Below are 24,246 nucleotides of genomic sequence, written 5' to 3' on the forward strand. Positions count from 1 at the left end.
GGGGGGGGGAGGGGGAGGTGGAAGGGGAAGAAATACTTATGTTAAAAGAAAAAAAAAAGCCAAACTCCAAACAGACAGAAACCCCCAGCAAAACAAAATGTCCATGCTTAGTGTAGTGGTAGAAGTGAAATTGTGGCACGTGCCATGCAGTGCAGAGTTGGTTACTGGGCAGCTTCCCACCGTCACATTGCAGCACTGCATCCATAGGCAGCCTTTCCAAAGAAATGCTGTGAGGCCCCTTAATATTTTGTAGGAGAATGCAAAGTATGTGTCAGTTTTTATGAAAAGGCATAACTGAAAAGGCATAACATAACATCATTAAAAGTATGATTTGAGAAGAAAGGGTAGAGATTTAACACAACATTCTTTCCTTTACTTTTGCATATTCTTTAGGCATGCTGTTTTCATCAGTGTCATAGTTTTTGGGTCTCATGCTCAATGCTGATGCTGTTAAAGTGGCTTGTGTTAACTTTGATAGTTAAAGTGCAGTTCTGCTCTGAAAAATATTATTCATGGGACATCTCGTTTCTGTGCTTTCTACATTGACTGTCAAGTTAGCAGTGTGTCATCTTTTAGTCTTTTTCTTGGTTTTTTTCTTTCTGACAGTTTAATCTTCATGCAGAGCCTAATGTCTGACAATAAAACTGAGTCTCTGGGAAATAAAGACATTTATCTGCTGGTTAATAGTCATTTCCATTGAAACATTTGCATCTGTGTTGTTTTACATTAGCTCTTTGTCTATGAAAACCTTACAAGTGACTGTGTGGCTGTGGGGAGAAGAACCATATAAAACTTGAGTGCAGTACAGCAGTGAGCATAGAATGCAGTCTAGCTGAAAGTCATTCAAAATACTCTTCTGGCAACCTTAACATCAGCCTCATTTTCATTTCCCAGTTACAGCCTCCAGGGATTGCTCTGACAAGCGTGTTAGGATGCAAGCGATAAGGCGTGCACTGCCTGCAGACCATTGCTGCCCAGTGAAAATGCCCATGGTGGAGCTTTGGTTTTGCAGGGAGGAAGGGGTGTTTGGTTTTTATTCTGTCATTCAGTATTGGATTTAACTCTACAAGAAACAGCTCACCTTGACTTTGTCAGGAGTTGCGTCTGTTTCACAGTGGAGCAGAATCTGGCACCTAAGCCTTTCTGGTCTCCTTTCACTTGCATGAATAATTGTTGTGTAGGAATTTACATTTTTGGAGTTGTTCCCAATGTGTGCATGCTTTTCTGTTTGTTATTTGCCTGCTTAGGAAGAGGGGCCTTACAGTTACTTTGTGGGGACATTTTTGGCACTCTGAGGGAAAAATGCAACGAGTATTGTGTGCTTGCTTTCAAGTTGTTTCTGTATGGCTCATTAAAGATGAGAAAGCAGAGCTGTGCATTAAGCAATACAAATTTAAAAATAACACAGAAATGCAAACATTAGTTTAATTGGCAGGTTTTATACAGGCATTGCTGCGTATCTCTTCATTGCACCATGTTATTTGAGGAGCAGTACCTTTAACCTGTGGAAATTACTGCCTGCCTGAATGTCATTACTGGCAGCATACAAGTGTGTATGTATATGTATATATGGAAGTAATACAGGATCACACATTTTTGCCTATAAATCGTAATTCAAAATTACTAATTCCCAAAAGTATCAAATGATCAGCAGTAAAAAAAAGTATTGTGTAAAAGGTGGTATATTGTGGGAAAGAATGGCTATTTCAATAGCTGGTCTGCATACCCCTGTAATAAAAGCTGAAAAGGATTCTGCATTTATTAGGCTGGGAGAAAAGAATTTTATGGGAAGAAGGTGATCTTATTTGGGGTTCTAGTTCTGGCAGTTCAGGGTAACAGACTCTTTTCTTCTCTGCAGCATTTATATGTGGGGTGATCTTTTCTAAGGCCCTATTTCTGCCCTTTTTTCACTCTTTGTAAAGAGTGCATTATAAATACAGATTAAAAATATCCTTTTAAGTTAAATTATTCTCAGTTGTTCAGCTTTCTACATATCTGTGAATGGCTGTTCCTTTTGTATTTCTGCTACTAAACTGTTGTTGGTTAGACACTGGGGAACCTGCCTCTGATATTTCAGTTCAGATATTTCTTCACAAAAAAAAATTATTCAGATGCCATTTCGTGAGTTTCATTGCAATTTCAAATCCAAGTTCAGGTCTGGTTCATAACTGATGGATTGGTTATGCTTCACTGATTAAGGATATACTGGTAATAAGCTCCTGATTTCTGAAATAACAAAGCAGAATGTTCAGCACTTTTTAAAATCAGATCTTTGAGGATGGAATAAAAACTGGTTTCATCATTAGAGTTTAGTCCTAATTTTTAAGGTGCTACCTCCTATAATTATAAGACATCTTGGAGAGGTCAAAATAGCAGAAGTGCCTGTGGTAGTACACCTGTCATCTTTAGTCTCTGTCTGAATAGTCCTTGTTTCACTTCTCACTTGTGGACAAGACTAATTGTGTTCTGCTTGCATCTCTACTGTGCTTAATGAATGACTTTTTAGTAATTCCATTTAATGTTGGCTACAGGGAATAGATCAAGGCCCGGAGGGACTCAAACTGATCTCTGACATTATTCGAGAGAAGATGGGAATAGACATCAGTGTGCTGATGGGAGCTAACATTGCCAATGAGGTGGCAGCAGACAAATTCTGTGAAACCACAATAGGTACTGTTCCAAGCTGTAAGAATATTTAAAACATGCACCTGTCCTCACAGGGCACACTGAATAGCTCAAATTTCACTGTTTTCAACATTAGCTGACTGTTACCAGAAGCTGTTGGTTGAATTTCCTAGAATGTTTACACTTCCAAAAGTACTAGGACAATACTGGGAATAGAGGGAGAGAGAAGACCACAATTTTGCCTATTCTTACTAGGGTTATAACCTTAGCATGTGAAATACAAGCATGTTTTTTATCACCCTTGATATAACAAACTGCTTCATTTTATTACTGTGTTTAAGATTTTTCTTGGGTCTGAATGGCTTTACATGGATAAACAATTATAAATTCTGTACTCCAGCTCAGATGCTATTGTCAAAGATAGTACCTTCATGCATGTTTGTTTTGGTTTGACTTTTTTGTTTGTTTTGTTAAGGTATCTTGTTTTAATTTCTCAAAACACTTTGTTCCCACAAAAACTAGAAATTGTTTTAGTTCTGTGTTGATGTCTGCAGACCTTTGCAGCATGAGGATGTGCCTAGTCTTGGGATTTACAGTTTCTAGAAAGGCGTGTGTGTGTATATGCATACAGGTACTCATACATACTCATACTTTATAGCACAGAGTTCATATTACGGTTTTTTCGGTGTTAATTTTTAGAGTTTTGTGCACTGCTAGCTTTGTAACATCTCATTCACAGCTTTTGCATTGAACTTAATTTTGAATGGTTGAATATATCTTAGTGTTTAAAACCAATTGTCAGGGGCAGCATGCTTGATTAATAAAGCAGCTTTGACGTACCTTTATCAGTAGGTATTTTTTTGGAGTGCTGACTTTGAAATAATTGGTAGAATTGCTCCTACCATATTCTTAATTTATCTCTGTTTTATTATTTGCTGTTCTTTTTAAAGACAGTGATCAAAAAATGGACAGTGAATTAATGGATTTTTTATTTAGGACCTGTTGCTGAGCAGACAATAAATTGTGAAAAAGTCCTGAATAACTCAGTGCAGAGCTTTTAAGTGCAATGTCGACATGATTGGTCCCTTAGAATAGGAATTCTGTTTAGGATTGAGATAGAACAACCTTATCTCTGCTTTTAGGCATTTTGGCTTACACAGAAAAGGCTAATTAACATCCAAATAAATTATTCCTTTTTTTTTAGCTTTCCTTTCTCTCTCTCAATAGGCTGCAAAATCTTGGAAAATGGCCTTCTCTTCAAAGAACTCCTGCAGACTCCAAACTTCCGAATAACTGTAGTAGATGATGCAGATGCAGTTGAGCTGTGTGGTGCTCTGAAGGTAAGATTAACAGGCTGCAGATTAAATAGTGATCCTTGTAGAAAAAAAAAAAGATGCTATTTCCATTAAAAAATATGTTCCTTGTATTTTATATAATATGTAAAACTGCCACATAACATTTCCAGAAGAACCATGAGGGAAAATGAGGGAGCACCATTTTCTGAGAGCTGGCTTTTAGATCTCTGTCTCACCATCTGCCAGGTTCTCTTTCTACATCTTCCACTTAACTTACACACAGTCATGAAGCAAGTATTGATTTCATCTAACTGGCTGATATATTTCTAAATCTATTTTAGTTCCCTTTTTCTTTTTGCAATTGTGTGTTCACCAAAAGAAAGGGAGAAAAAAGTTGGTATTAATGCTTCTTATCTGTTGACAAAACTATCCCCCTCTTCATTGACTGAAGCAATTGAACGCTCGTGTCCATATTTTATGGACATATACTACATAAGGTTTGTGTGGATAACCCCACACAGAAATTACCTGAATAAGAAAAAAGTCATTTTGGACAGTTACTCATCCAAAATTTTTTTTGTAACAAAATTGATGCCAACAGGAAGAAAAGACTAACTTAAACATTATTTAATGGCTGTTTTTTCAGGTTTTATTTACAGGCCATTTGTGAAAGGGAGGCATTAGTTGTTTGGCACCCTAGCAAACAGTACAGTAGATCACATTATCTGATACCTATCCTGAATAATTTCTGATGGGTGTAATGGTTTAATAATTATTTTGGCTTACTTATTTATTTTTTGTGTTTTGAATGATTATTTTGTCTGCCTTTGGTTTTGCTGTTGAAATTTTGTGTAAACTAAATTAATTGGCTTGCAAAGCTACCACACCAGGCAATGATGTTTTAAGATAAGGAACTCTGATTCCTGCTTAGTGAGAGTAGCTGGATAGATATAATAGCATTTTTTTTGGTATGTTAAATTCCTTAATTTTGTCTTGACAGCTGTCATACTGGAAGGCCAGAGAAAGAGGAGGTTATGGGTCTGTGCACTGGGATTAGGTGTTTTGAGGCAACATGCTTTGGAGTTACTGTATAGATAGAAATTTCTTGAGATTATGGAACTTGTAATTCATCTCCACAGCCATTGCTTTAAAATGCTCTGGTGATGTGGGAGGTTACCAGAACAGAAATCCCTCTGTATAGACCCTTGAAAAAGTTTTGCAGATTTATTTTTCTTTGAAATCTGCTCAGCAGGATGTTTTCTGACTAGCTTAAATTCGTGTCTGATAGAGGAGTTCTATCCCAGGAAATTTTCATTCAGACAATTCTCATGAGAGGGCATTAGAGATGAGCATGCCCATCAAACTGGGCAGGTAGTCAGCAGACACTCAAAACTCCACTGTAAAGGTCTAAGTCAGGCAAGATACCAATATTTCTTTGGAACTGCAATAGAATTTAAATAAATTGTTATTCTTGACCTGGAAAGATACTAAGGTGAGACTTTCGGGGATTTTTGTAACCGTGCTTTATTGCTCTCTTCTGCTTCATTATGCATCTTGCAGACTGAACTGTCTAGTTGTATTTCTGAAAAGGTGTTTGTATTCTGTGTGCTCTAGTCATTTCATATTGATTGCAGTATATTTTATTAATTGAGTTGAGATTTCCAAAAAATGTGTGGTGTAAGGTCCAAACAAAAAGTGAATTAAGGGTAGATTAACTGGTTTAAAAGTACTGTAGATTTCTTGCATAATTAAAAGGCAAAACTGGTATAAAGTGGCATAGACCCATCATTCTAGTATAGGTGATGTCTTTAAATATACAAGTCTGCCTTAATCTAAAAGAAAACATTAATAAAATAGTATTTTTAAAGTAATTTTTCATTTAAAACCATTTCTAGTTTATCCTAGATCTTGTGGTGGCAGCATGTAAATAATGTTCTGAGCTGTTTTACTCTCAAAAATTGAAAAATTTTATTAATGCATTGGGAGCATGTTTGTCTCTGAAAGAAAATAAAGAAGCTAACATTAAACCTATGGATAAGGTTTTATTGCCATAGTGCAAAGCAAAATGCAAAACTCAGATATGAATAGTGTTTTTTCTTACAAGGTGTACATATTTTCTGTTAGGAGAATTGTTTGCTAAGGGTATCAACCAGAGCTTTGCTTTTTTATCATTCAACTGATAGTCTTTGTAATAAAAATTTCAAAAAGTAGACCTTTTTTTTTTTTTAAGAGTAAAATCTTATGTGTAGCTTCAGTCAGCTGACAGTTTGTTAAACTTGGGAAGGTACTTCAGTAAAAATTAGCTTTGCTTACTTTCCTGGAAGGAGGAAGTTCTAATTTCAGAAGGTGACAGTGTCATGTTGCATGGAGACACTGACATGAAAAGAGGGGCTCTACTCTCTTTCTATAGCAGTGCCAATTCGAAATGCCAGTAGTGGCACTGCAAACTACAGCAAGGAGGACGGGGTAAGCAGGCAAACATGTCACTCCTGACTGTCTTTTTGGATGTGGAAATAGTAAAAGCAATTCCTGTGTTGGTATTTAAAGGATGAGAAACAGTACACTATGGAAAACAGTATATTCTTCCAGCTTCTGCACTTTTCTGCAAATACCAGCTTAGGAAAAAGAGACTTTCCTGTTATTACTGACATAATGGACTAGCTGTTAAAAGCCTGTACTCTACCTCACTTTTTATTTCTGCAAGCCTTTCTAAACAGATTTTCAGCGTGGGTGGTTGCCTAAAGCTTGGGAAAAAATACAGAAGAGTAACAAAGAATGCTCTGAGCACAGCTTTCCCTTACAATGATAATTACAGGTTTGAAATTTGGTTTTGGAAGCCTATTTGAGTTCAGACTGTAATATTATGTAGTGCAGCTGGGTGATCATAGGAGAACATGTGCTTGATTGCTATTTATATTTGGATATGTATGTGGATATCTATAGAATATCCACTTCATTTACGTATTTAGGTTCGTGACAATGGGCTGGTGGAGATATAGTGAAGTGCAGAAATCAGTGCTGTGAAGCAGCGGCCTTGTGCCAGCTTGGAGACTGGCTGAATAGACAGCGGCAGTGACTTTGCAAAATCTGATGATACTGAGGAGGAGCAGCTTTCTACTGTAACCTGGCTGTTGGAACAAAAAGTGCTTGGCATGTTCTTTGTGAGGATATTTTTTTTCTTTTGAGGACTGATGAACATTTCACATTTGTCTGTTGACCTTTTCTAAGGGTTGAGGACAGAAATTGACGAAGTTGAAATCTGGATAGTTGTTTCAAGGTGCCCAGTTGGCTTTACAGGCAGGATGACTCAAGGCCACCTACAAGTACACCTGCCATTTGCCAAATGATGAATGGGCCTTCCTAGAAAATGTTTAAAGGTTATGTCACCTAAAAATAGTATGTGCAGCTATGCTCACATATGGAGGTGCTGTTGGATACTGGTGGATGTGATACTGCAGAACAGCATGGACCCAAGGTTGTCACCTCAGAGGTGTCCTTAGAGTCTGCCAGCGTGGTGTTAGAAGCAGCACAGATGTGAGGCCAGACTGAGCTGGGGTACAAACCTGGCCACATCCTTGAAAGGCCATGTAAACACTGGTAGCTGCAATCTCGGGGGTAAACCGTACCCCAGTTTACCTCACTTACCCAGTACAACTGTGCAAGAGGTGGCTGAGAGAAGGAGGATGAGAATCTAACCTCTGGATATGGAAAAACAGCCATGCTCCATGGCTGGATACTGGTGGATGTGATACTGCAGAACAGCATGGACCCAAGGTTGTCACCTCAGAGGTGTCCTTAGAGTCTGCCAGCGTGGTGTTAGAAGCAGCACAGATGTGAGGCCAGACTGAGCTGGGGTACAAACCTGGCCACATCCTTGAAAGGCCATGTAAACACTGGTAGCTGCAATCTCGGGGGTAAACCGTACCCCAGGTTACCTCACTTACCCAGTACAACTGTGCAAGAGGTGGCTGAGAGAAGGAGGATTGAGAATCTAACCTCTGGATATGGAAAAACAGCCATGCTCCAGCTGCCTGATGATCACAGATCTGGAGAGTTAAAAACCCTCAAGTGGCAGCAGCCAAGTACCAAGAGAGATGTGAGTTTCTGTAGGAAGGAGAAGCAGCAGAGCTGGAGTTGCCTTTCAGGTTGCTTCAGGCTCATCTAAACCTTCCAGCTTCAGCTAAGCCTTAAGTAAAGAAGTGTAGTGACGATTTATTGTTTGCCAGCTTATGTAACTCAGCATTCTTACTTGCAAAGTGTGTTTAAGGCAGTCACTGTTGAATAGTCAGTGTAGGTACTCTAGAAGTTTTAAGAGTTTTTTCCTTTTTCCTGAGATTAAGTGGAAATGAAATTCAAGTTCACCAGGAGCAAGCAAACAGTTTAACCTCTCTGACGGTCCTGCTGATACTGTCTTTGATTTTTTGAGTCTTTTCATTTGACCTCTTCTCAGCCATCAGGGGAAGCACTGAGTTTCTCCAAGTTCATGTGTAAACAGAGGGAAAGCAAGCTATGCTGAGATGTGACACTGCCTCAAGGAAGGTGAAATAATATTTCTGCTTAGTTCTCTTATTGATCCTTTAATTATGGAGAAGTAATGGTTGCCTCAGAAATGGCTGCTGAAACTGTCTTCATGAGCACTCCACAAACATGCTGTACACTGGATACTTCTGAGGACTGACTCTGTAGGAGAACAATCTGTCTGCAAAGTCTGCAGAGTTGTCCTTGTTTTCTTGGTCATCTGTTGACCTTGCGTTTGTGACCTCTTGCATGTTTGCAGCAAGTTGTGTGCAAGTAAAGGACACATTCTCTCATTTGTTCTGACGCATACTGTGAGCACTGCCTGGCATCAGCATTTCTTTTCTGGAGCATAGCTTCACTATCCCAGTGAAAAAATAACTAAATCCATTCCTTGTTCATGTTCCAGAATAACTAGGACTAACACCAGCTTCAGCATACCAGAACAGCTCGCCTATTAGGGCAGAGTATTTTAGTAGCTTAAAACCAAATGCAATACAAAACCACACTGTAAATCATGGTTACAAGATGTGTGTTTTCATGCAAAAAGCTGTTAATGCCAAGATAGGGGAAGTGTGTTTGCTTAAGCATGTAGTGATTTTGAGAGCTCTGAATGCCTCAGGCCAAGAGGAACATTGTGTTGGGGTTATTGTGGCAGTATCTTTGAACCTGTGGAACTTGTTTGTCAGTAGGCACTTGCTTATTGGGCTCTCAGACTCCCATGTGTGCATGCAGATACAGTCAGTTTCTAATCTCATGGAAATGTGGACTCTCTACTCTTGTACAAAGACATACACACGGCATTTGCAGGAATTCCTGTAACTTCATGCTGTGGTTTAATGCCAGCTGGCAACTACGTATTACACAGCTGTTCACTCACTAACCCCCTACCACCTATCAGGGATGGGAAGGAGAATAAGTGGAAAATAAGTAAAACTCATGGGCTGAAATGCAAACAGTTTAATAATTGAAATAAAGGAAAATACAATAGCAAGATCAGCAGTAGTAATAGTAATTGTAATGAAGGACAGAGTGAAAACCCAAGAAGAACAAGTGATACACACTACAGTTGCTCAGCACCCACTGGCCAGTGCCCAGCCTGTCCCCAAGCAGTGATTGATGGCTGATTCCTGCCTCTCAGAAGTACTTTTCAGAAGATCACAACAGTGATAATGCTGCTAGGCTCTTGTGTGTCAATTTGTGTTCTGCTTGTGCATCTTCCTGAAACAAGCTCAGCTTAGTGCCTACAGCCATAGATCTCAAGTAGCAAACTGTCTGCTTTGGGACAGCAAACAGTCCTCTTGTTTGGAACTGAAGGGTAACTGAATTGTGAGTTATGGGAGATTTTGTTGTTGTTGTTGTTGTTTTTAGAGGTGCCTTATCTTTGAGTAAGGTATAATTTTCAATGTGGTATAATTAGTTCTCTACAGTATATTAGGCACAAGACAGCTGTCAGAGATTCTTCAAGGATTTAAATAAAACCAGATGGTAGACCTTGTAAATTAATTGTTGTGGCTTGAGGGATACGTATGCCAGGACATAACGGTCTCCTAGGCATGGGGGTGTGTTCTAGAGCATAATCTGTTGTCTTGTTTCCTCATTATTTGCAAACTGTGTAAGAACATACAATGGGAACATTGTACAAACAAGTAGCTCAGTGTTTTAGAGTTGGACTCACAACTCCCCTTGTTCCCTAGCCCATTACCTCAGATGTAACTAGTCTTAGTATGACTTACTTAAAAGAGTATTTCTGTTGTCCAAAGACAAACACTGTAAAAGGTACAAATAGACAACAAAATACAGTAGGCCAAATCGTATTGTAAATTACGATCAAGTAAACTGCTTCAAAGTGGAAAGTCAAGCAGATAAAGCTGGAGGGAAGGGGAAGCTTTAGTATAGGAGTGTTCAAGAAGTATATGGAAAAAGCTCAAAGGTTGCTCGGTCACGTTTGTGTTTTTAGCTGAGTGATAAATATTTACAGATTTCACTTGCATGTAAAATCCATTTGAATGGGTTATCCTATCTGAAAACTTCTTATGTATCTGTTTGACTTCCTCTTGCTTTGGCATCAAATGAAAAAATATTAGAGGTTGCTCTGCAAGAGGTGCCTGATGAAAATGTACCTTGACTGAATCACCACAGCCAAGATCTAAGCCAAGATGATTTAAACAACCAAATTTTAAAGTTGTCTGTCTTGCGCTGCTTCAGGTCTAATGTTGGGATATCTGTCTGCAATTTTTAGGGTCACCTTTAGATGTCAGCTAGTTGCTCAAAAAGCAATGACTGATCCTCTAGCCTCGTGTGATTCAGAGTCACCTAGCCATGACTGGCCACACAGCTCTCCAGCTGCCTGGCATTTGTGGTTCTTACAGTCCACAACCAAACCAGCTGTTAATCAGTGGTTGTTTTCAGTAACATCTTCTGATTATTGTTCTTTCTTCATCAACAGTTAATTTTTTAATTTTATTTTTTGTCCTGCATCGGGTGCTACATTAGGAGTCATAATGTTGGTTCTCCTGTGCATTGTATTGAGATCACTGCTGCTGCTGCTGTTGCATGCAGGAAGATATTAGCATTCATTACTTCTTTGTTTGCTTTATCTATATGTCAGAATGCCATCTTTTTTTGGAGGGTTTTGGTAGGGTTTGTTGTGTTAGATAGATTTTTTTAGAGGGGATAGTGGAACCATGGCTAGTGTCTTCTCTGACTCCCAAGCCAGAAAATAGTTTTTATAGTCGCTTCACTCAGATGTGTCTCATCAAATGTCTGTGTTCTGTAACCAAAGCAAGGACCATGTAGCTGATTGTTAACAGCACATTCTTTTGAGAAGATTGTCAGCAGGTCTACGAAAAAAGCAAACATTTATTTTTGCTAAGGGAGGTCTTCTTCCTGTGTCATTAACCCTTTGGGAATCCTTTATTAACTGTTATGGTTCTAGAAACTCTGCGTACTTAAAAGGGCTGGGTACTATTGGCTTGGCTGAATTTGGTCCCGTAGCATGCCATCATATGTAATATATGTTACGGAATAATTCGTGCTTATGTAAAATATACATTAAATAAGTTGTGCTTGTACAAAAAATTCTTAAAGTTTTAAAACCACAAGCCGCAGCCAGGGAAAGATTGCTTCACAAATTGCGAAACCACAGATGGCACCGGAAAGAAAAACCTAATTATCAAACAAAAAGATGTGACTGTGGGGAGATGGGTCCTTTCCCGGTCCAGGAAACACCCAAGCGATGAATACTCGATAAGTATATGTGGTCAAGATGATAAAGATAGTCAGAGCGTGCATTCCAATACCAGGTTCCCGGTAACACAGTCAGCATTCATCGCTTCCCAGAAATGGTTTTGTCCAGCCCAGCACGGAGAAAAGGAGACTGCATGAATATGTGAAGTAACGAAAAGAATAAGAGAAACTCTGCCCCAGGCAGAAAAAAACTGTAAAAACTTACCCGACAGAGACATTTGTGAACAGAGGGGAACTGAAGCAGTAGAGTTCTAATCAGAGTTCACCCAGCACCGATCCCGGGCTTGATGCTGTCCCTTTGATTGTGGCTATTGGAGACCGAATCTCAGTTGCGAAATAAAACCTATTTTTTGATTATTAATTCTGCTTTATAATTTATTACCTATAACATCATAGAATTCATTAAATGCTTTTTAGCTGTACTATTGCTTTAATCATTAAGAAAATCTGGATAAAGGGACTATAGGTTGTCAGTCTAACTTCACCCCTACCTCAGGGCAGAAGTAGCTTAATCTAGCTAAAACCTTGTTTGGGTGTAGTGCAACCTGTTTGTTCTTAAAGATGGTCAATAGTAATAGCTCCACAGCCTCAGGGGCAACTTGTGTCAAAGCTTTAACTATATTTTTATCCCTGGATATGTTTTTGTCCTTAGAAATGTTTTGCCCTTTTTTTAAAAAAAATTTTTAGGTTATCCCATAGACATCAAAGTCCCCAAACCAAAATAACTCAAACTAGCAACCTAGTCTTTCAGTAGTAAAGTGCTTGCTGTTCTTAAGGACATCTGTAAGCAGTAATTGAGTCGTTTCCCATTTATCTTCCTATTAGAATGTTGTAGCAGTAGGAGCTGGTTTCTGTGATGGCCTTAGCTACGGTGACAATACCAAAGCTGCTGTTATTCGCCTTGGCCTAATGGAGATGATCGCCTTTGCCAAAGTTTTTTGCAGAGGACAGGTTTCTACTGCCACTTTCCTGGAGAGCTGTGGCATTGCTGATCTCATCACAACGTGTTACGGTGGCCGGAATCGACGTGTAGCAGAAGCATTCGTTAAAACTGGAAAGGTACCTAATTCTCTGGGTGAAATCTGTTCCTATAAGTACTGCCACTATGTTTGTAGAGTCATAGTAGCTTTATCTGAGTCATGGTAGCTCACTGAGTGGGCACCCTTCTCTTTCCTCTTGTTTTCTGAGTCTGTTGGCTAGAATGAGTGTAAAGGTATTAAAAGGTGGGCCGGTGGTGATTGGAAAAAAAAAAGCTTGAGAGATAAGACATTGTGAGATGCAAATTTAAGAATACTTACAAACAAGAGCATAGGAGAATATTCTGTATGCTCACTCAAGATTACTTTTGAAAAAGAAAAAAAGTCTCAGTAACTTTTATTTTTTTTTCATCCAGATTATGTTGTCAGGCTTCTGAAAAGTTTATCATCCCTCTCCTTTGCTTTCTTTTTTTTCTCCTCTCCTGGTTAGTCTATTGAAGAATTAGAGAAAGAAATGTTGAATGGTCAGAAACTCCAAGGACCACAGACTTCTGCAGAAGTGTATCACCTCCTGAAGCAGAAAGGAATGCTGGACAAGTGAGTAAGAAAAAATAAAGCAATTCCCACATACCCCTTTTTTATCTCCACTATTCTTTCTGCATATTTAGTTTTGATATCTTCATAAAAGTAATAGCCAAAAAGAAAATCACCGTAATAACAGTAGATTAGAAGTTAAAATGAAAGAGAAGTGAATAGAACCTGAAAATAATGTTGGTGTAGATAGAGCTGTTAGTGAGACGTTAAATTTGTGAATGTCCTTCTGTTTGCAGAGTGTATTGTTGCCTTCTGCTACTACAGAAAAGCACAGCAAGTGTGTTTTAATATGTGAAAAGAAAAAAATGTATGAAAGTAGAAGTAGAACTTGCCAAAGAGACTGTGAAAAGTCACTACATCTCATTTCATTGTAGGAAATTCATTACTTACCTCCAAGGAGAGGAGCTTGGTGATCATCTGTATAGAGTGACTGCTTCCACCACATGGATTCTAGCTTACATATTGCAGTTCCCCTTCTTAATGTGACTTGCATTTTGCTGTAGGTTAAAACCTCCAATATGCCTCTGCAGATCATGGTGGTTTTTTGTGGTGTGAAATTAAGTAGATTGTCCTGGCTTGGTTCACTTGTATTTGAGTCAGAACATGAATGATTCCTATAGCCACACACACACAGTTGTCTCCTTACAAGATTAAGGGATACATTTATCTGTTGCTGTTTGTTAAAGAGGAAAAATCAGAAATTTAAAAACAGCCAGTCAAAAGACCAATCCCTGTTACTTTTTTTTTTTCAAAAGCATTTTTTAAAGTCTAGTTTTAATGGATCAGCTGCATTAAATAATTACTGTTTTAATATTATCTTTGGATGTAAGGTACCTAAGTCTGTCAACTCAGTGTGCAGTTATTAAGCTAACTGCAGAAAAAATTAATTAAAACGTTGGCTTCATTCTTTACTGTTTATGATTCCCTAAATGAAACAGGATGCTGTGTTTGAGTGTTGTTTTGTATCCTGTTCTATCTTACAACAAATTAAGTGCATTATAGATGATTTTGGGTTGTGTTTTTAATAAAAAACATGAAAACAGTGTTGCTAGTTTCCTTTTGGAATGCCAACATATATATGTCAGTTCTTCATAAAAGGTCTCATTCAACAAGACTTTTGAAAGTAACTTTCAAAGTATTTTTCAGAAACTACTGCTTTAAAACATATAACACAGTGGAGCAGCCATGGTTTCAAAGTGAAGAGGAAAGAGTCTCATAAGGGTAGAATTTCATACTCTGGTCCTACAAAACTATTCCCAAGGCTATGTAGAAGTGTGCAAAGTCAAAGTTCAGAAGAGCCTTGGTAGCAGTGTTGATGCCTGTTGATACTCGTGGTGCCATTACTTTTTTCAATAGTTGTAGTCCTTGCTCTCTTGATGTGCTCAGGCCTAAGATGCATTTGGTGTTTGCTGGCCCTGAGCCTGCAATCAGCCTTGGTACAGGTTTCTCCACGTCAAGTGTGGCAGAGCGCTGCACAGTGATGTTCTCTGGGATAAGCAGCAGGACTTAGGTTGTGATTTGTAGCAGTGGTGCTTCTTCACTGAGAGGTCACTGCCAGTACTGTACCTAATGCTGTGGGAAACCTGCTTTCTCTTCCTAAGGTTCACCTGTTTTGTGGCCACCTCTCATAGTCATAGGAAATTTTGTTAGTGCCTACACATGAGCTTTTATGGCAACAGCAAATGTAACCCCCCTTCAGCCCAGTACATCGTACAGAGTGATAAGTGAGGTTTCTAAGAAATGCAGATGTCATTGTGTTAATTTTTTTCTGCAGATTTCCTAGTAAGGGTTTTGCAATCTGTTTAGCATTGGATTTGAGAGAGCAGCTGTGTGTCTGTGTGATAATTTTTTTCGCACCAATCAAGTACAAACAAAACTCAAGTCGGTCTAGTTCAGGGCGATGTGCTGATAGCAGCATTACTGCAACGTAATACCTGACAGCAGAATGTATAGGCCATCATACATCGTGCTCAGTACTGCTCAACACTGAAATGGGCATTACAGATAAAGCTTTAGAGTGACTGCTGGGACACATTTCCTAAGGAGAAAGTCCTAATCCAGATGTGTTCTGATTCACTCAGAAATTAACTATTTCACCGTCTCCAATGACCCGTGTTTTTTATTTCCATTGGTCAGTATAAATATTTCCATTCATCAGTATAAAGCCATGCTGAAATGTTAAATGTACTTGATAAACAGATCAACCCCTAAAATTTACCAGGCTTTGTATGAAAATTGAACTTGTCTGGCTGTTACTGTCTGGGATGGACAGAAAGCAAATACAAATTTCTGTAAAGCATCTTGGCTGTAACAAACCTTCAGATTATCAGAGAAGCCTGAATAATTTGGAGGTTGTTGGAGATGTGGCCAATCTGGAAAAAAAAAAAAAGAAAAGTAGGTGTGGAATTTTGTATTTCAGAATCCAGGTTTAATTCTCAGTTCTTATTGAAAACTTTACCTTCAGTGGCTTCCTGGTTCTTTTTTTGTCATATTCTGTATTATCAGGTTATTGCTGAGAACTACTGCATAACATGTGTCAGTCAACCTTTTTAACCACAGATGGGTACTGCTGTAAGAACAGCCAGGAAAAATGTTTTAAATTTATTTTTTAGATCACTTTATGGTTGTGCCATACATAATGAATGTCTCAGGCTTCATTATAGCTAGCGAGGCTTCTGAGAGTCACTCTGTTTCAGAGATGTGTGCAGGTTCTGTAGTTACACCCTGCTTTTCAGCCCAGCATTTGCACCTGACAAATAGAAAAAAGAAATAATTTGTTCCACCTCTCCCTTTTCCCCCTCTCTCTCCTCACTCCTTTATGTTTTTTCATTTAAGAAAATATTACAGAATAAAATTTACACTGTGTTCACTTTCCCCACCCTCTTTCCTCAGGTTTCCACTCTTCACAGCTGTGTATCAAATCTGCTATGAAGGGAGACCTGTTCAAGAGATAATATCCTGCCTTCAAAATCATCCAGAGCACATGTAACATCCATCAGGCTGTTGTACTAATGCAGCTTTCTGCCTTTCGAATTCATGTCTGGGTTCATGTGGATGTAGCTGTCATTAAGCTTTGTTCAAAGCTGCTCTTGGGCAACAGGAACAACAAGAATGTCTGTGAGCGGGTGTCGGTGTTGGTCCCCCAGCCTGGTTTGACACAGCACGCGGTGTTGGCTTGGTGATTGTCCTTTTGCTGGCTAACATGCAGCTCTTCTGAGATACGCAATACAAAAGTTGCACTACATGCCTGGTATACATACACACAAAGTGTACTCTGAGTTTGCTCCTACACCATAAAACACAGTGCTTTTTTGTCTCCTATTAAAGCCTGGTCCAAAATCCGCTGGCACTCTGGGAAGAATCCCAGTGGTTTTGATCAGAGGCTGAATCAAGCGTGTAACCTTGAAATATTCGGAATCTGTTAGAACTTTGTTTTATTCTGTATACACAATTAAATGTTAACATTTTGCATGCTTATGACTATATTAATTTAAGCGATGTTAATGCAAAACAAGTTGTAGCAGTTATTCAGGGGGCTACAGGGATATTTCAATGAAGAATATTTTGATTTTTGAAAGTTGTTGAAATTGTCAAGCTACTTTGAAACCAATTTCTAAGTGAATTTAAAGTTTTTAATTACACTGTTTTAAAGGGAATATTCTAGAGGGGGATCATTGCCTCCCCTTCTGTTTTTTAATCCTTGCATTTTTGTATTTCTCCATTTCTCCCTTACTATTCCTTTGTGTTAGGCTCTTCTAGAATCCCATTCCCCAAAGCAAGCCAGAGGTGTTGGTTGACCTGGGGGTTCTGAACCCTAGAGCCTACAGTTCATTTTATTGTTTTACCAGTGGTTGTTCTTCACTGCTACTGTTGGTTGGGTGATGAAGAATAGCCTTGGGTATCCACTGCTCCAAGTTGTTCTGCTGTGTTTTTAGCTTAGCTGCAAAGGGTTGGGCTCCACACAGCACTCCAGGGACTGTCAGGGAATTCCCTGGTACAGCACGCGCTTGTGTCGTCAGGGTTGTGTGCCGGTACGATGACTGCATTTATTTCAGTGCCTGCCAGTCACTGGCACGTCCACTGGGCTGTACTCCTGATCCAGCCTTCCCAGTTCTGGAGTTACTCTTTCACTGGACAAAACTTTTACGGGTGCTGAATCAAATCCTTTACAACTAATCTCCCAGAAAGCTTCTCAAAGGCATCCATCTCTTTTATTCCCCAGGGATCTCAACTAGGTTTTTTTCAGGAACCTTTGTTTTATCAGGGAGGTTAATTTTATTTGTTATTGGAAAATTTGTGATTTTATGAGTTTTAGGGGTGGGGGGGTTGGTTTGGTTGGTCTTTTTAGATTTTTTTTAAGATTGATGCAAGAGAAGATAGATAAGTAAAATCTGTTTTGCTTTTCTTGTATACTTAAGTGTGGGGTTTTTTTTTGTGAAATATATGCACATTAAGAATGGACTCCTTTTTCCAACTAGGAGACAAGGGTTAGCATTAGAATTTCTAGAACAAGACTGCCCAGCTGCTCTGAATATCCATGCCTAACATCTGAGCAGTATCAGAAGTGGTGTTCACTGTTCTCAGTGGTGGTTTTAGACCAGGAATCATGAGCACACACCCATCCTGAAACTTCAGGTTGTAATTCAACATTTGCTAAAACAAAGAGGATGCCTGGGAATAATTGTCATACTTACATAACCTGGATTACTATGAAATAGGGAAGCTTAGGGGCAACTTTGTATAGACAGGAAGACCATTCCCCTTAGGGGTACCATTTTTTTGTGCTCCTGTATTGTTTTGAATTAATATTTGGAGGATCTCATGAATGTCCTCAGATATTCAGGGATATGAAGAGTTATTTTGCCTTACTTCTGATTTAGTGCTAAACGTAAGAGATGGCCGGAAGTTAAGTGACATCAGACATTTGTGGCAGTTGGGAACATCACTGGTAGAGCTGACTTGGAGCAAGCACTCTGCTTAGACGTTTAAGAGGATGTTTTAAGGTTGGAAGCACTGTTATGCTAACGCACACATGGAGCATACACTCCTCATTACTGCATAACTTTCAGTGGATTTGCTTATGCTTTGTTTTGTTTTGTTTTTCTTTAATACCAAATTGGTGGCTTTTGCTTTGTATATGTACATATACATTCATTATATATATAAACTTTTTTTTTTACATGCAGTATGTAGGACAGTAGCATTTTGTAACATACATAAAGGGCTATATGAGCTAAATGTGGTAAATTAATATATATTTTTAAATTATTTCTTTATTATTCCAATACTACTTCTACCACTGAAAGTCTCAAATCTTAATTGTTCTTGTTTTGTAGAAAAGCTTGTATTCTAAGGCAAATCCAGAGAAAAGGTTTTTATGGAATTCTTTCCTCCAGTCTGTTACAATATTCTTTTTTTCAGACAAAAATTGAGGTTTCAGTAACTAAAATAACTAAAAGAGTTTATTTAAATTTCTGTTGATAGTTCACTATTTGCATTTGCTTTTTAGTGCTGGAGAACATTCAGCTTGGCACTCTGTATTTTTTCCCCCACTAATATTTACTGGTCATTCAAAGACTGTGACATGGTACTGGAATTGAATGAGACTGCTCTGCAAACACTCTGTTTTGCCTAGTACTGGGATAGTCTTACTGAAATCATTAACCCTTGTGTAAGGGGGTCATAAATTTGTAACTAATTCTTGGGTTATGAACTTCAATTGCTAAGGAAGGCATTACATTCTAATGATACTTACTCAACTTGCCCTCATCATATGTACTGATTTTGTTTAGAGATGTTGAATGTATACCTGTTTGAAGAGTTAGTACAAATAAACATTTTTGTCTTGGGAATCAGTTCGGTTTCTGTTGTCTCATTTTACAAGGCTTGCAATTAATATTTTATTCTCTTGATGGAATGTAGGTTTTTGTGGTTGTGGCATGTAATGATAGCAGATCATTACATTACATTACATACATCATGGCAGGCTGCCATGCAATAACATAAATTTTAAAAAGAGCTATTCAGTGTCCAGATGTCAGCATTTGCTTTCTTTCCATTAGTGATACAATTGTGTTGTCTGTGACCTGTCTGAAAACAGGTTCTTGTCTTCAGTTCCTTCATTTGCTCTGGGAGCCACTGGAGGGCACTGGTCGGTAAGTGGCTGATTCCACCCGTTCTGGAGTTACTCTGCTGACCACTTCTGAGTTTCCCGAGGCTCCTGTATGACTGCACCTGTGTTCCTTGTGTGTTCCTTGTATTTAGGAGATGGTTATAGTTAGCACCAGATGCATGTGTTGTAGATCCACTGGAATTGAGGGAAGGAGCTTGATATAAAATGCCCAACATATTATAACCTCCACCCAAGGCACTGCCTTACCTGTCATCGGAGACCCTCCCGAGTACAGGGCGACAGCCACTACCTCAGCTGCTGGACACCATGGTCAGTGAGATCTTTCAGTGTCACTGGGATTTCTGAGCTGTGTACCCAACAATGTTTGTTTCTGTTGGGTGTTGAAGTTGAAAGACTTTAGGAAGTAACAAGAGCCCATTGTGCTCAGTTTTGTCAGTTTGTCCGTCAGCCAAAGGGGTGGGAGGTGTCACAAGTGTTTTTCCAGAAAAAGGAAGGTTTGCCTCTTAGTGTGGGACATCACACTGTAAAACAAGTATGGTTTTCTTGGTGACCAGAATAATGCATTGTCTACTGAAAGCCTCAGAGCAGTTAATGAAATGAGAGCAATGTCTTAATCCATCATTCATACATAGGGATACTGAGAGGAGTAAAGACTGTTGCCCAGTAAATCTGTGCCTGGTTTCATTTTATTCCTAATTTTAAGACGGAATTTTAGCCATTAGGTCATTTCTTGTTGTACGTTTACCTCAAAATTGTATTTATTTTAAGAACGCATGAAATCAGTCAATAGAATAAATATGTAAGTATCTCACACATACCATCCAAAAGGGCTTAAATTCTAATTAGCTTGAGTCAACAGCAAAGTAAAAAGCCATCACAAGAGAATTAGGATGGACACCCTTGTTTTATGTATCTTCTTAAGGGGGTGGTGCTTTCTCACTAAGTCAAAGTGCAAGCAGGCTGGGTGTCTCTCATTGTCTGACTGCAAATAGCAGCCAGGCTGTACAAGAAACACGGCAGACAAGTCAGTGTCCAATGGCCTCTGCTGATAGTTCTTCATAATGCTCCCAGCCTGGACTTGCAAGCCTGGAGTCATATGAATGAATTACATAGATTTCACAGCAGTGAAATTGGATAGTGCTGAAATAAAATGTCCTGGAACACATGGCACATCATATTATTAGAAAGCATAAAACTTTAGTTTCTGCCTGGCTCCTGGCTGCATGGATTTTTCTCCTGTGATTTGGCATGAGCTGATAGAAATCTGAGCACTAAAAGGTAACACTTCCATTTTGAATAATGGATGTGAAGAGCATCTGCCTTCAATCCCAGCATGTGCAAAGGAGAGGTGTTTGGCATTCAGGTTAAATGAAATATGGTTCTCTCTCAGTCTGTTCTGACTTGATTTTAGGTCTCTGCTTTGAGTAAGGACTTTTAGATACTCTTGATCTGTCAGTCTAATCCTGCTCTTACTGAAAACAATTGCAGAACTTGATTTTAAGAGGAGAACAATAATGTGACACCCAGCATAATGTTTTCTTTGTCAAGAGCTCCCCATGTCGAAATTGAATCTACCTATTTGTTACATTTACCTGTTACTTACAGTATCTCTTTTAGGTTTAGTGAAGGGTAATTGTAGGAACATTGGGAACCATTTGTTGATTTTTTCTGTAAATTACTATGTGAATTTCTGATTTTCTGTGTGAATTACTGATTTTAAAAGTATGCTCTTCCTGTAAGTTATGCTGAAGGAATCAGTGAATGATAAATAAAGTACTGCTCTGACCTGAGCAGTCCTGATTGTTTGGGTGGATGTAGCTGCCGCAGTCTGCTCAGTCTAATCCACACTGCCCTCTGATGTTAGCATTGCTGTTTGTTGCTACAGTGCACCTTTCCTTTTCTCACCTGGATGAGAGTCATGTAGTGTCCTTCACCCTACAGCTTTTCTTCATGCCTGTTCCAGCTTCCTTCTCATCTTTGTGTAGCTGTGCCTGTGTGTGCTGTTTTGTAGTGACCCTTAAGAAGAGTTCTTCATATCAGAAGGTGGTGGATGTGTGTACATGCTCACACATGCTCATTTACACAGGTAAACCCCTACTTACCTCGCTTTTGAATGTTTGTGTGCACAAATAAGCCTTGCAAGGTGCTGGGAATTTTGCACAGGATTTTAGCAAGGCTACCAAGAGGATTAATGTTCAGCTGCCTTTGTACTAGCTAATGTCTGTCTATCCATTTAAAGCTGTATGGCTGTGAAGCTAGACACAGATTTCTTACAGCCTGTCCTCAGTGCCTGTGATGGCAATAAGTCAGGTTGGGGTAATTGAAAACATTGCTACTGTTTCAGGGGAGCAGTATCACATCCATACTGCCAGTCCCTGAAGCTCTGAAATGCCATGTTTGTAAAGAATAGTACATATTTCACATTCAGGTGAAAGTAATAGTGACATTAATTGAAACTAGTTTGCCCTTTCTTTCTCCAAATCTGGGTTTACTATAAACCGAATTCTTGTCATAGGACCATACTTCAGCTCTCAGCGTGATAGATTTTTTCTGTATGATTTGTGTTTTTGAGGACTTGGTGAGTATGTTTCAGTTTGATGATTACTGAGCACAGGTATGTGGTAGGCTCAGAAAGTACAGCCTTGGGGATTTTCAGTTTGCTCTTTTGCTATTTAAAGGCTGGAGAGAGCTGGAAATCAAGCCAAATCTGTTAGCAAGCACTGGCTGAGTTCCTGATTTACATCATTTTAAATACTAGTATTTGAAATGCAAAGTCAAACACAAGCACTTGCATCACAGCTGCTCAGGACTGTGAGGCTTTTTTTTTTTTTTTTTAACATGCTGTTCTTTTTTTATGGTACCCACTTCCTGTATTGTTGCATCAAGAAATAAACCTCCATGTATTGTGATCTATGCTTTAGGAAGCTCTAAATACTTGAAAGCAAAGTGAGCACAAAGCAAGCTGCTCTGTACTGTGATTACTGAGCAGAGCCAGCCTTGGCTGTGCTTGTGCTTTGGATTAAAGCCCAGGTTTTATAGAAGTAGTTTTAGTGGTATTTTTAAACCAAATTTATATTTTTTTTCTAATTCCCACTTACTGTGCAGATTTGCAGTGGAATGTGACAGAGATGCTTTGGGTATTTTGTTGTTTCTGGGCTTTTATAAAATTTAATGTAGATGTCATCAACATCATTTTCTTCAAGCTAGGTGGTAATTGCAGCAGCACTGGGTCGTGCCACTGTTCCCTTGTCTTTGTTTAGTCTTACTCTCCTGTTTTCTTTATCTGCATTTTTTCAGTCTGTAGGCTACTACAGATAAGGAATACCTTTCATTACTCCAGAGCTTTAGCCAACATGGAAGAAAAGGATCAGCATGCTGCCATGTGCATTTAGCCTTGTCTTACATTTGATGCCCAGCAGGGAGGTTAAATAGAATAAGGTCTTCCAAGCTTTCATACTCTTGGGTTTAATCCTTATGCCACTCCCATCTTTATTCATATGTTGACTGTTTTAAAATAGCAGAAGCTGAAGCTGTTTCTTAGTGGTATTTACTGGTGCAGTTGCTCAGTCTGCTTTAAGTCTCTAGAGTAGGTGATCACACCAAGATCTTGGTAGCTAGCAGTGATCTTTAACCCATCACTGCTTAAGCTTTGTGACAAAAGCTGCTTATGTTGATTCTAATGTATTCCTGCTCTGGAGCCAAAGTATCCTACACTTAGGTGTAGTCTACCTAGTTAAAATACTCACATAATTTTTCCCCCTCAGAAATTTTATCTCCATTATGAATGACTATACATTATTCACAGATGCATTAAAAAACTGGTAATTCAGCTCCTTGAAACCAGAGGAATGTGCAGTTTCCAGGTATGACAATTTCCAGGTGTGGCTCTTCTTCCAAAATACAATGTGGTTGCCTTGACAAGGCTGGACAAGGCTAGAGCAGCAGAGGTGTTTGCTAGCAGGCACAATTAGCTTTCTGAAAACAATCAGATTAGAGTGAAATGGGATTGCACTGCAAACCCTACAGGTAAGTTGTTTTAAGTGTTAACTTGTATGTACTACGTGTGGAGAAGAGAGGGGACAGAATGCAAAGCATTGCATTTGTTGGAACATAAGGAATGAGCCTAAGTCAGTTTTAACCAGTGCAAGAGATGGTAATACTGGAACATGCCCTGCAATACAGAAAGAGTGAAGACAAAGGTGTTGAGAGTTGACTGAAGCCCCTTTTGGCCTGTCAGTCTGTACTTCATGGTAACAGTGCAGCAGCATTCCTTTCAAAGCTAAAACCTGGAAAATGTCTCCTCAGAGAACTTTACCAGTTGCTGAAGCAGAAGAGAGATTTCACAAGCACACTTGGTATTATCAAAATGCATAGAGATAAAACCATTGCTATTGAAGTTCACTTTCCATTCCTTGTATTGTTTCTACAAGCAAGAAATGGAAAACTAAGATGAGAGAAATATGCTGTTCATGCGCTATAGACAACTTATACAGAGGAAATATGCACTTCACTCACTTTGCTGTGGGATCATGAGAGTTCATGAAAATGTGATGATGGTCCTGAGAAAGGCTGGCAGAGAAAAAGCTGCAATTTCCTTGGGGTTGCACATGCTGTATTTAACAAGTGAGAAGTAATCAGAAGTGTTGGTTACCTCCTCATCAGTTTGTGATTTTTCTCAGAGCTAAGCTAAGCAGGATTAGGTCTGACTAAGTAGTTAAAGATAAGCCCTCAAAGCAAAGCTCCTCAAAATGCTCTTCCTGAATTTCTGAGGGAATTATCTTCCTTGTCTTTTGCAATTGCAAATTCAGAGCTAGAAGTGGGAGCCCTAGGTAATAGGCAAGTTAGCCATAACCCTGGC

The 24,246-nt window shown here is 39.0% G+C and overlaps 1 protein-coding gene across 1 annotated transcript in view; it reads left to right on the plus strand.

Annotated features, from left to right (window-relative positions):
- Window positions 1-19,107, plus strand: part of GPD1L (glycerol-3-phosphate dehydrogenase 1 like) — a 26,168-nt gene extending 7,061 nt beyond the window's left edge. Inside the window, exons 4-8 of the mRNA XM_041466373.1 lie at window positions 2,532-2,670; window positions 3,853-3,965; window positions 12,510-12,743; window positions 13,152-13,258; window positions 16,148-19,107. Coding sequence (XP_041322307.1) covers window positions 2,532-2,670; window positions 3,853-3,965; window positions 12,510-12,743; window positions 13,152-13,258; window positions 16,148-16,244 — 690 coding nt within the window. The 3' untranslated portion in view covers window positions 16,245-19,107. The remainder of the gene's footprint in view (window positions 1-2,531; window positions 2,671-3,852; window positions 3,966-12,509; window positions 12,744-13,151; window positions 13,259-16,147) is intronic.
- The last annotated feature ends 5,139 nt before the right edge of the window (window positions 19,108-24,246 follow it).

Source organism: Pyrgilauda ruficollis, unplaced genomic scaffold (assembly GCF_017590135.1).
Source record: "Pyrgilauda ruficollis isolate IOZ18807 unplaced genomic scaffold, ASM1759013v1 scaffold2, whole genome shotgun sequence".
NCBI classification, from domain to species: Eukaryota; Metazoa; Chordata; class Aves; order Passeriformes; family Passeridae; genus Pyrgilauda; species Pyrgilauda ruficollis.